The following is an 11,751-nucleotide window of genomic DNA, read 5'->3' on the forward strand; positions in this document are numbered from 1 at the left end:
AAAAATGCCTTGATTTAAAACGCTTGTTGACTACAGCATGAGAAAGGTATCACAAAAAACCAATGCTTGTTGACTACAGCATCGTAAAGATATCACCAAAAACCAACATAGCAAAAAAATAATTTTGGACAAGAATGGCAAATAAAAATTTACAAATCGCGATGATTTTACCGGGTAGGTTGGGGGAGGGGAAACAAACAATATTTTATTTTTGGCCTTACAATGATACCTGTGAAAGAATGTTGTCTATCGCAAATTATTCGACTTTGTTGGTCAAGTCTTAATCCTTTTACAAAAAGATAAAGCAAAATTTTACTCATTGCTTATATAAAAAAAAAAGAGTTTAAGAAATTAAACAATTATATTTTGAACAATTTCTTATTTTATTAGCTTTGATAAATTTGCTACTTGTACCTGTGTGGCAGCAGTTAATAGAGCCAATTCCTTCTCCTGACTGTCACATTTTTCTGTCTGGTTTAGTTCTCTATCTACTTCTGTCATTCTGAAAAAAAAACAAACATTTCAAGTGTAATTCTCTTCATAACTGGTATTTATTAACTAGAGACTGTGTCACTCACCTTAATCTACTGTGGTTTTGGAAATCATGTAAAATAAGGTTATAAATCATAATTAATAATATAGACACCCTAATAATGATAGAGGCCAAGTTTGGTTAATTTGGCCCAGTAATTAAATTAAAAGCAGTTCATTCAATTGCAGTCTAACAATAGCTACTGAAGACCCCTTATTTTTATTTAAAGTATCTCAAGTTGGGACCATTTGAAATTGTTTTTTACAATTTTCCCAGACTTTTATAGTAAACCCCTATGTTCTATTTTTAGCCATGGCGGCCACGTTTACATTTTTTAATTAAGCTACATACACTATTGAAACTAGAGGCTCTAAAGAGCCTGTGTCGCTCAACTTGGTCTATGTGAATATTAAACAATGGACACAGATGGATTCATGACAAAATTGTGTTTTGGTGATGGTGATGTGTTTGTAGATCTTACTTTACTAAACATTCTTGCTGCTTACAATTATCTCTATCTATAACAGTACTTTCTGTGGAAAATGTTATTGAAAATCTTCAAATTTTAAGAAAATTGTTAAAAATTGACTATGAAGGGCAATAACTCCTTAGTGGGTCAATTGACTATTTTGGTCATTCTGACTTATTTTTAGTTCTTACTTTGCTGTACATTATTGCTGTTTACAGTTTATCTCTATCTATAATAATATTCAAGATAATAACAAAAAAACAGCAAAATGTCCTCAAAATTACCAATTCAGGGGCAGCAACCTAACAACCGATTATCCGATTCATCTGAAAATTCCAGGGCAGATAGATCATGACCTGATCAACAATTTTACTTCCTCTCACATTTGCTCTAAATGCTTTGGTTTTTGAGTTATAAGCCAAAAACTGCATTTTACCCCCATGTTCTATTTTTAGCCATGGCGGCCATCTTGGTTTGTTGGCCGAGTTACCGGACACATTTTTTTAACTAGATACCCCAATGATGATTATGGCTAAGTTTGGTTAAATTTGGCCCAGTAGTTTCAGAGGAGAAGATTTTTCTAAAAGATTACTAAGATTTACGAAAAATGGTTAAAAATTGACTATAAAGGGCAATAACTCCTAAAGTGGTCAACTGACCATTTTGGTCATGTTGACTTATTTGTAGATCTTACTTTGCTGAACATTATTGCTGTTTACAGTTTATCTCTATCTATAATAATATTCAAGATAATAACCAAAAACAGCAAAATTTCTTTAAAATTACCATTTCAGGGGTAGCAACCCAACAACGGAATGTCCGATTCATCTGAAAATTTCAGGGCAGATAAATCTTGACCTGATGAACAATTTTACCCCCATGTCAGATTTGCTCTAAATGCTTTGGTTTTTGGGTTATAAGCCAAAAACTGCATTTTACCCCTATGTTCTATTTTTAGCCATGGCGGCCATCTTGGTTGGTTGGGCGGGGCATCGGACACATTTTTTTAACTAGATACCCCAATGATGATTATGGCCAAGTTTGGTTATATTTGGCCCAGTAGTTTCAGAGGAGAAGATTTTTCTAAAAGATTACTAAGATTTACGAAAAAATGGTTAAAAATTGACTATAAAGGGCAATAACTCCTAAAGTAGTCAACTGACCATTTTGGTCATGTTGACTTATTTGTAGATCTTACTTTGCTTAACATTATTGCTGTTTACAGTTTATCTCTATCTATAATAATATTCAAGATAATAACCAACCAGGTGCTCCGCAGGGCGCAGCTTTATACGACCGCAGAGGTCGAACCCTGAACAGTTGGGGCAAGTATGGAAAAAACATTCAAGCGTGATACAGCCTCTGAATTTGGATTGTGATCAAATTTTTGACATTACATGGTTTTTTTTACACAAAACAAATGTCAAGATTTTACAAATCAATTAAAGATTTCTTCTTCAAACTCATTTAAATCTAAAATTAAATAGTTGACACAGCATAGGTTTCTGACACAGAATGAATGTGTGGTCTAATGAACTTAAAATTTTTTTGCCTTTGAGCAATTCACTATGCTGTTGAATATTAATCCTCTAAAAAAATGTTTGAAGAAATTTTCTTTTTATTTATGAAATCTAAAATGAGAAAAATTTAACCCCCAACCCCCATTTTTTTTTTCACATCCTCGTTTCCCTTTTTCCAAAACTGATATCAATTCAAATTTCTAATGGAGTTTGCAACAATAACTACTCTTTTAAATACATCATAAAATATTAAAATGTAAAATAAAGTGCTTGTTATCACTGAATGGTAAAGATTGGTTGGTAGTAAAAGTGAATATACATTGTTTATTGTATAAAACAATAAAAAAAACTTCATCAGCAACATTTAATATTGGCAAATTTCCAATGAAGTTATTTACATAAAGTTATTGGCAAATAAAAATAGAAAATGACATCATAGTCATGTCTGGCAAATGTCCAACATACATTATCTAAAAACATTTTAGATAAGATAAGGAAAAAGAGCTTCATCAGCCACATTTTATATTGGCAAATTTCCAATGAAGTTATTTACATAAAGTTATTGGCAAATAAAAATAGAAAATGACATCATAGTCATGTCTGGCAAATTTCCAACATATATTATCAACTACTATTCTATACAAAGAAAGATAACTCCAATTGAAAATTAATTGCTATTGCACAATATTGTGCAATTAGATATTTCTTGCTATTGTGCAATACTGTGCAATTGAAAATTTCTTGCTATTGCACAATACTTGATATGGAATCCTGATTTGGACCAACTTGAAAACTGGGCCCATAATCAAAAATCAAAGTACATGTTTAGATAAAGCATATCAAATAAGCCCAAGAATTTAATTTTTGTTAAAATCAAACTTAGTTTAATTTTGGACCCTTTGGACCTTAATGTAGACCAATTTGAAAACTGGACCAAAAATTAAGAATCTACATACACAGTTAGATTTGGTATATCAAAGAACCCATTTATTCAATTTTTGATGAAATCAAACAAAGTTTAATTTTGGACCCCCATTTGGACAAACTTGAAAACTAGGCCAATAATTAAAAATCTAAGTACATTTTTAAATTCAGCATATCAAAGAACCCCAAAGATTCAATTTTTGTTAAAATCAAACTAAGTTTAATTTTGGACCCTTTGGACCTTAATGTAGACCAATTTGAAAACGGGACCAAAAATTAAGAATACACATACATAGTTAGATTCGGCATATCAAAGAACCCCAATTATTCAATGTTTGATGAAATCACACAAAGTTCAATTTTGGACCCTTTGGGCCCCTTATTCCTAAACTGTTGGGACCAAAACTCCCAAAATCAAACCCAACCTTCCTTTTATGGTCATAAACATGGTGTTTAAATTTCATAGATTTCTATTTACTTATACTAAAGTTATGGTGCAAAAACCAAGAATAATGCTTATTTGTTAATTCCTAAACTGTTGGAACCAAAACTCCCAAAATCAATCCCAACCGTCCTTTTGTGGTCATAAACCTTGTGTTTAAATTTCATTGATTTCTATTTACTTATACTAAAGTTATTGTGCGAAAACCAAGAATAATGCTTATTTGGGCCCTTTTTTGGCCCTTAATTCCTAAACTGTTGGAACCAAAACTCCCAAAATCAATCCCAACCGTCCTTTTGTGGTCATAAACCTTGTGTCAAAATTTCATAGATTTCTATTCACTTAAACTAAAGTTATAGTGCGAAAACCAAGAAAATGCTTATTTGGGTCCTTTTTGGCCCCTAATTCCTAAAATATTGGGACAATAACTCCCAAACGACGACGCAGACGACGACACCAACGTGATAGCAATATACGACCAAAAAATTAAAATTTTTGCGGTCGTATAAAAACAGCAAAATTTCCTTAAAATTACCATTTCAGGGGCAGCAACCCAACAACGAAATATCCGATTCATCTGAAAATTTCAGGGCAGATAGATCTTGACCTGATGAACAATAATACCCCATGTCAGATTTGCTCTAAATGCTTTGGTTTTTGAGTTATAAGCCAAAAACTGCATTTTACCCCTATGTTCTATTTTTAGCCATGGCAGCCATCTTGGTTGGTTGGCCGGGTCACCGGACACATTTATTAAACTAGATACCCCAATGATGATTGTGGCCAAGTTTGGTTAAATTTGGCCCAGTAGTTTCAGAGGAGAAGATTTTTGTAAAAGTTAACGCAGGACGACGACGACGGACGACGACGGACGCCGGACGCCAAGTGATGAGAAAAGCTCACTTGGCCTTTCGGCCAGGTGAGCTAAAAATGGGCTAAGTTTAATTCTATTTGGCCCAGTAGATTAAGTGGAGAATATTTTTGTAAAAGATTACAAAAATTTAAGAAAAATCATTTAAAATTGACCATTAAGGGATAAATTGATAATTTGGGTCATATTGACACGTAATTTGCTGCACATTGTTGCTGTTTACAGCTTATCTCTATCTACTATAATATCTAAGATATTAATACAAATGAAAACAAGAATGTGTCCATAGTACACAGATGCCCCATCTGCACTATCATTTTCTATGTTCAATGGACCATGAAAATGGCGGAATATCTCTAATTTTGGCATTAAAATTAGAAAGATCATATCATAAGGAACAAGTGTACTAAGTTTCAAGTTGATTGGACTTCAACTTTATCAATCAAAGCACCAAAGGGTGCTATAGGCAGTTAATCAAAACCCATTTAGGCAAACTTGGCCAAGTTCAGATGATTAGTGTAAAGAATTAGTCAAAATATTTATCTCAGGCATTGTTCTCAGCTATTTCTTAAGTATCAAATAACATGAATAATGCTTGTACAGTAATATTTATGTTATGCAATCCTGCCACTTTCAAAAGTTATTTCCAATTTATATTTATAAAGATTTAATTTCTGAGATTATACACATACACTGTCCTATGTTAGGGGAGAGTTTTGTGCCAGTTAAGATGTTTAAGCCGCCACATTCTGTATGCACCTGTCCATAGTGAGGACCCACTAATGTGATGAGTGTTGCTGTATATCATATCAATTTTTCATAATTGTTTTGTACATTTTTTTTTAATTTTAATTTCTTGTGTATACTTCTGATTTTAGTGTATGTCCAAGTCATTGTAAATGCTCTTTTGTTCCAACGTTGGAAAGTTCCGGGTGGAAAGAACTTACTAGCCGAAAAGTTCCAGAGGAACTTATTATTATGTGTTACTTTGTTCTTCCTCTGATTTAAAAGTTCCACCGGACAAAGTGACTAGTTGAAATAGTCTACATTTTCGTTATTATGTAAAGGGGCCAGCAAAAGCAATCCTTTGGGTGTAGGAGTTTCTCCCTGCATTAAAGATCCATTGGTAACCTTCGACTGTTGTCTGCTCTTAGATCAGGTTATTGTCTATATGACACATTCCCCATTTTCATTCTCAATTTTATTAGGCACTGGCTACGGTTACATGGAAATGTAACAACAATAAAAATATTATTGTTACACTGGAGACTAATTGCCGGAATGCAAAGTTGGGCGAGGAACTGATTTATTACGAATGTAACAATAATAACTGAGGCTACGGTTACATTACGCTGAGATTAATAGTAATCTCATGAAAATGTACATGAAAAACAGCAATGTACGCTAGATTTATTAAACTTAAATCTTCTATAGTTGTATTGCTTAATTCTTTCATACATTTTGTATATACTAAACAATACTTGTATAATACTCATTGGCAGATCCAGGGGGGGGGGGGGGTGTTTGCCGATCAATGCATTTGAATGGGAGCATATAGTTGGATCCCCCTTTATCAAATGGCTGGATCCACCCCTGATACTGATAAAAAAATAAATATTATTATTCAACAAATGCTGCATAACTCGAATAGTTTTACGTATTAATGGTTTTATGTTCCTAAAGATACTACTCAAGATTAGGAGTGCCAAAGGCGAAAAATATAGTTCAATGGTTTCACTTTTTTAAAGTATAAAACTGCACAAATTCTCTTATTACTGTCATTATACTTTGAACCAATTTGTTTAGATTGAGAAACGTTAAAACTTGGGATGCGTTTTAAAGGAAACTAAAACAATATCAGGACATAAATTTCATACAGCTATACAATTTGACGCAAATTGATACATCAAAAGCAAAGTTTGCTAACTGTCACTTAAATACTAAGAACTTCTGTATGTACACGTATCAGTGGAGGACGTAATTTCGTTCATCAAAAATGTGTCGGACTTTAAAAAACACTTACTGGATTTGTAGAAATTGTCATTGTAAATAAAAAATTACAGTAAATAAATTGTATGTAATAAATGTATGTATTGTAAATATAAAATAAATGTCTTCAACTTTTATTATTAGTACATATTTCTAGTCACATCGTATATTACTGTTTTTCATGTAACAATAACGCAAATGTATAGCCTCCATAATTATTGTTACATTCGTAATTAAACAGGGTCTGACCCAACCATGCATTCCGGCATTTAGTATCCAATGTAACAATAAATTTCCATGTAACCGTAGCCAGATTAAAGTCTCAAGTTATAACTGAATTAAAATATCTTGATTACGGTTTAACTGTCTTCCATTACTAATACCATAATAAGAACAAAACATTTATTTAAACTTTAAATAACTGTAATAGTAGGAATTAAGAAAAAAACTTGTTTGTAACTTCAACTTTCTCGAGCCTCGTTAGTCGTTACCTTTTTATCGTATCATGCGATTTCTTTTCACATTATTTTCATGGGGAAATCGTTAACCATCATAAAGTTGCTGAAGGAACCGCATAGAATTGATTCAAGAACACTTAACGAGTGTTTAAATGTGAAAATTTTTAAAAAGAAACATTATAACAAAAGAGTCGTATTTTTATTTTTCTGTACCATAAATTGAAAAGTCCTTGTAAATCAAAAACAATTACGGTGTGATATGCGTCACAGATTCGGACTTAATATTTTACAGAATATGCGACTTTGGAAGTTGAATAATGCCGTCCTTTAGAAAACAGTTGTCAAAGTTTTAATCTCAATATTTATTGAAGCACATTGAGCTAAATCAAAGCACGTGTAGCATTATGTTACATTGTAACACCAAAGCGAAACAATCTTTAAATGACCTTGACATCGACCAATCAGAAAACTACAATAACAACAACTTTATTTGACAAGCATATGAAGGAAGTCATTTGCGAGACAACAGAATAATATTAACAAGCGTGCAAATGAGCATACATTTAAGATTACCGAATTTAGATGATTTAAATAATCTCAATCATTTCAAACAAAAAAACGAATAAAATGATTAATAATAAATTACCTATGTATCATCAGAATCCTCCCAATTTAAAAGGTACGTAAATTTCGTCTTCTATGTAATTTGAAATTGCCGCCACTTATATCAGCTGATTAATAGACTACTGACGTATGTAATATGTATCGATGACAAACAATATTCCTACGACTTTTGCCATTTGGGAAATGTAAACGACTCATCTTTATAGATTTTCGGTGATCAAAATATTTCATACAATTGTTCTTTGACATCTTAACCAACAGCACAGGGAATAATAAACTATAGAAGGATTTCTATCGAGCACTACTTCCTATGTGCAACTTCAAAACTTTTGGGAAAATCGACATCCATTTAACATTTTTATGGTAATATTTTTTATATTCCAAAATAAAAAGTATGAAAAAAGTGTCCAATTAGTTATAAATAACATGATAGCCAGCCAGATAATAAAAGTGGCACATATTTCAGCATTTATTGGGTAGAACATAAACCTAGGGTGCTCGCACAAAGCAGCTTAACTGCTTAAAAACTACCTTGATCAAAAACTTTAACCTGAAGCCAGATGAACGAACAAAAAACATAATGCCCATAAATTGGGCATAATAAATGGGGCATAAAAAACTTCAAAATTTTTACTGGATGAACAACCCTTCTTTAGTTTTGCTCTGAATGCTTTAGTTTCAGAGATAGAAGCCAAAGACTGCATTTTACCCCTATGTTTTATTTTTAACCATGACAGCAATGCTTTTTGACAAAACAGAGAATAAAACACAAACTTTATTCTAGATACCTGAAAGATCATTTACCTTAAATTTGGTTGGAAATAATTCACTAGTTAAAGAGGAGAAGATGTTTGAAATAGTGTATGCCTGATGGACTACGACAATGGACAGACGCCAAGTAAAGGCAAAAGCTCACATTTCCTTTGGAAAGATGAGCTTAAAATAGCCAAGGAGTAATCTATAATAGGCATTAGATTCAGACTAGTTTACCATTTGAAAATCATTTTGTTATTTAAATTTAATTATTTCTATTCACCCTTTACTAACATAAAATAATACTAAACACATTTCATAGTAGACCGTTAAATTACAAAATTGATATCATTATTTATAGCTAACAAATATGACAATATGATTCAATTTTACAGGTCAAAGGAGATAACTCTCAAACAATAACTGCAGCAACATTGAAAATGAAAGTTGATCAGCAATCTTAGTATACGTAGTATAGTAAGTAGTATTTTGTTACAAAATCTGACATGGGACTCGGACTTCTAATGAACTGACTTTTACTGTGCGTATTGTTGTGTGTTTGTTTTTTCTGCATTAATTAAAGATATAGGGGAAGGGTTGAGATCTCAAAAAGCATGTTTAACCCCACCTTTTTTTTTCGTCTGTCCCAAGTCAGGAGCCTCTGGTCTTTGTTAGTCTTGTATGATTTTTAATTTTAGTTTCTGGTGTATATTCATGATATTTCGGAGTTATTATGACATCTATTATCACTGAACCAATATACAGTTTTGTTAAGGGGACAGCTGAAGCACACCTCCGGATGTGGGAGTTTCTAGCTGCATTGAAGACCCATTGGTGGCGTTTGGCTGTTGTCTGCTCTCTTGTCGGGTTGTTGTCCCTTTGACTCATTACCCATTGCCATTTTCAATTTTATGTTGCAAAAATATAAAAACTTAGTAGGAAACATTTTTAACCACTTTGTAATAATAGATGTCTTCTTATTACAAGAAGGAGCATATCTCAAGCATTGAACTTGACCTTGTGGTTTTAGTAGGTAGATAAAACTCCTGAAATACACTATACCTTTCCTCCTCTTCCTCCTGTGGTGCTATCAGGAACGAGGCTGTCTCACAATCATAATCAATAATAGATATAGCGTCATCTTCAACATTATAGTCTCTAATGGAACCTGCACTCTCTTTCTGAGTGTTAGTACTAAACATATCTTCTTCTTCTGCTTAAATGAAAGATTTATTGAAATATTTAACAGGTTTTCATGGCTTGTTTAGGTTTCAAAGAAATGTGTAAACACCAATCTCGTTTTTTATGAACAATTTACACCAGTTGACCACGAGGTCATTCGGTGCAAACAAGACTACTGAACAATCGTTTTTTTTTTTAACTGTGACGTAATAACATCAGAACTTTACGAGAAAGTATACAAATTTGAAAGTTGTCTGTCGAAGACAACACCAAGACTGAAAAAGATTATTTTCATCTGACAGCTATTGAGATACTTCAGCTATTTCATTTTATTAACATTTTTTTTTAAATGTGGGGTTCCTGCAGATACTAATTCATTTTATATTTTGTCCCCTTATAGTATAAATGATTATTCTAATGCAATTTGTAAGTAACAATTTTTTTCATTGGCTAAAAGTTGCCGTCAAATCCAGTTGACAAGGCGCAACTAAGGAGGGACCCACCATTTTGAATTAATGAATCAATAAATGTTTGAATACTGCTATATAATCGAAAATAAAACAACACCTACCTCGAATTCGCTGTTTTAATGTTAATTTATCCAAATTTGAATCGTACAAGTAACGTAATAACCTCCAGTTTGCAAGTTTTCATTTGTATGACGTCACGTTTACCAATGACGTCTTTGCGGCAAAATCATTAATAAAGTTTCGCGGATTTTTTTTTTATTGTCAAATTTAGACATTTTATTAAGTTTAATCGCATTATTTCTTTTTGTAATGCATTAGAATCGGAATAACAGTACTGTAGTTAAAGAGTTACCACCGTCAATTGTACACATCGCCAGTAAAACTGCATTTGCGACCGTCAAATCTATAATTGATGGTGGCAACTCTTCAACTACAGTACTGTTATTCCTTAATTTCCATTTGTTAACAATGTCTATTTTGAAGGAATTTAAAATTTTGTGGTTTTGCCTTAAATCTTCTCTTCTTTAAATTTTACATCAATTTTTCCAAATCTTTAGTGTTTAATTACATTATTCTAGTTAACTTTTTTTCTACATTTTAAAGACCTACCTTCTGATTTTTCCTCTCCACTATCATTACTATCCTCATCAGAACTGACTTCACTATCACTGCTTTCACGGTCTTTATCACTGTCACTTTCATCACTCTGGCTCTTATTGTCACTATCACTATCACTCTTAAAGTTTTGATTTTTGCTTTCTCTTTGTTCCCCTCTTTCATCGTCCCTTGTTTCTTTGCTATCATCATCATCATCACTGTTCAAGACTGTGTCAAAATCTCCAGTATTCACCGAACTAATAGGGGACAAATTCCCTTCCAACTCATCAGGTCGGTCTTCGTTCTCTCTTTCTTTATTGACTTTCATCAGGGGAAAATTGCCTTCTAACTCATCAGGTCGGTCTAAGTCATTGTTGATTTCTGTGTTTAAATCTAAAATCTCATCAACCATTGTCTTTCGAATAATATTGGGACATTCATTAGATACTATTTTTTCTGGTTCCAATTCTGACATCAAATTTTCATTCTGTCCTTCACCATACAGACCTAAGGAATCCTGTTCATCTACAGTACCTAAATCCATACCATTGCCATCCTGTTCTGTTTCCATTTCCTCTATACTATTAGCTGTAAAACATTTAAATAATTAATGAAAGTACAAAATGTACTGTTTTTCTGCAATAATCCATTATCATAGTTATAACATAAACAAATTGGTTGAAACATGAAGCTGGAATATACTAAAAAGATGTTATGAATGTCATGCTTCTGACGCCCTTTTCTGTTTTACTTCTATCAGGAACACTCAATTTAAGCCAATCATTTGATAACCAAGGATGATGTTTTGGATTTTAATGAACATAATCTACGAATTACTGGAAAATTATTAAGTCAGGGATTTCATTAGCACAAACGACTTAAAACCTTTAGGGCTGTTCCAAAAATGAGTGTATTGGGGG

At 32.5% G+C, this 11,751-nt stretch overlaps 1 protein-coding gene across 8 annotated transcripts in view; it reads right to left on the reverse strand.

The window, feature by feature from the left end:
- LOC143073300 (uncharacterized) overlaps positions 1 to 11,751 on the reverse strand; it is an 82,478-nt gene that overhangs the window by 27,445 nt on the left and 43,282 nt on the right. For 7 of the 8 annotated variants that reach the window (XM_076248726.1, XM_076248728.1, XM_076248725.1 and 4 more), the window contains 3 exons: positions 10,844 to 11,419; positions 9,645 to 9,798; positions 415 to 502 (listed from right to left, as the gene is read on the reverse strand). In XM_076248726.1, the coding sequence (XP_076104841.1) occupies positions 415 to 502; positions 9,645 to 9,798; positions 10,844 to 11,419 (818 nt within the window). The remainder of the gene's footprint in view (positions 1 to 414; positions 503 to 9,644; positions 9,799 to 10,843; positions 11,420 to 11,751) is intronic. The other variant, XM_076248723.1, reaches the window with a different exon arrangement.

The sequence above is a fragment of the Mytilus galloprovincialis genome, chromosome 4 (assembly GCF_965363235.1).
Source record: "Mytilus galloprovincialis chromosome 4, xbMytGall1.hap1.1, whole genome shotgun sequence".
NCBI classification, from domain to species: domain Eukaryota; kingdom Metazoa; phylum Mollusca; class Bivalvia; order Mytilida; family Mytilidae; genus Mytilus; species Mytilus galloprovincialis.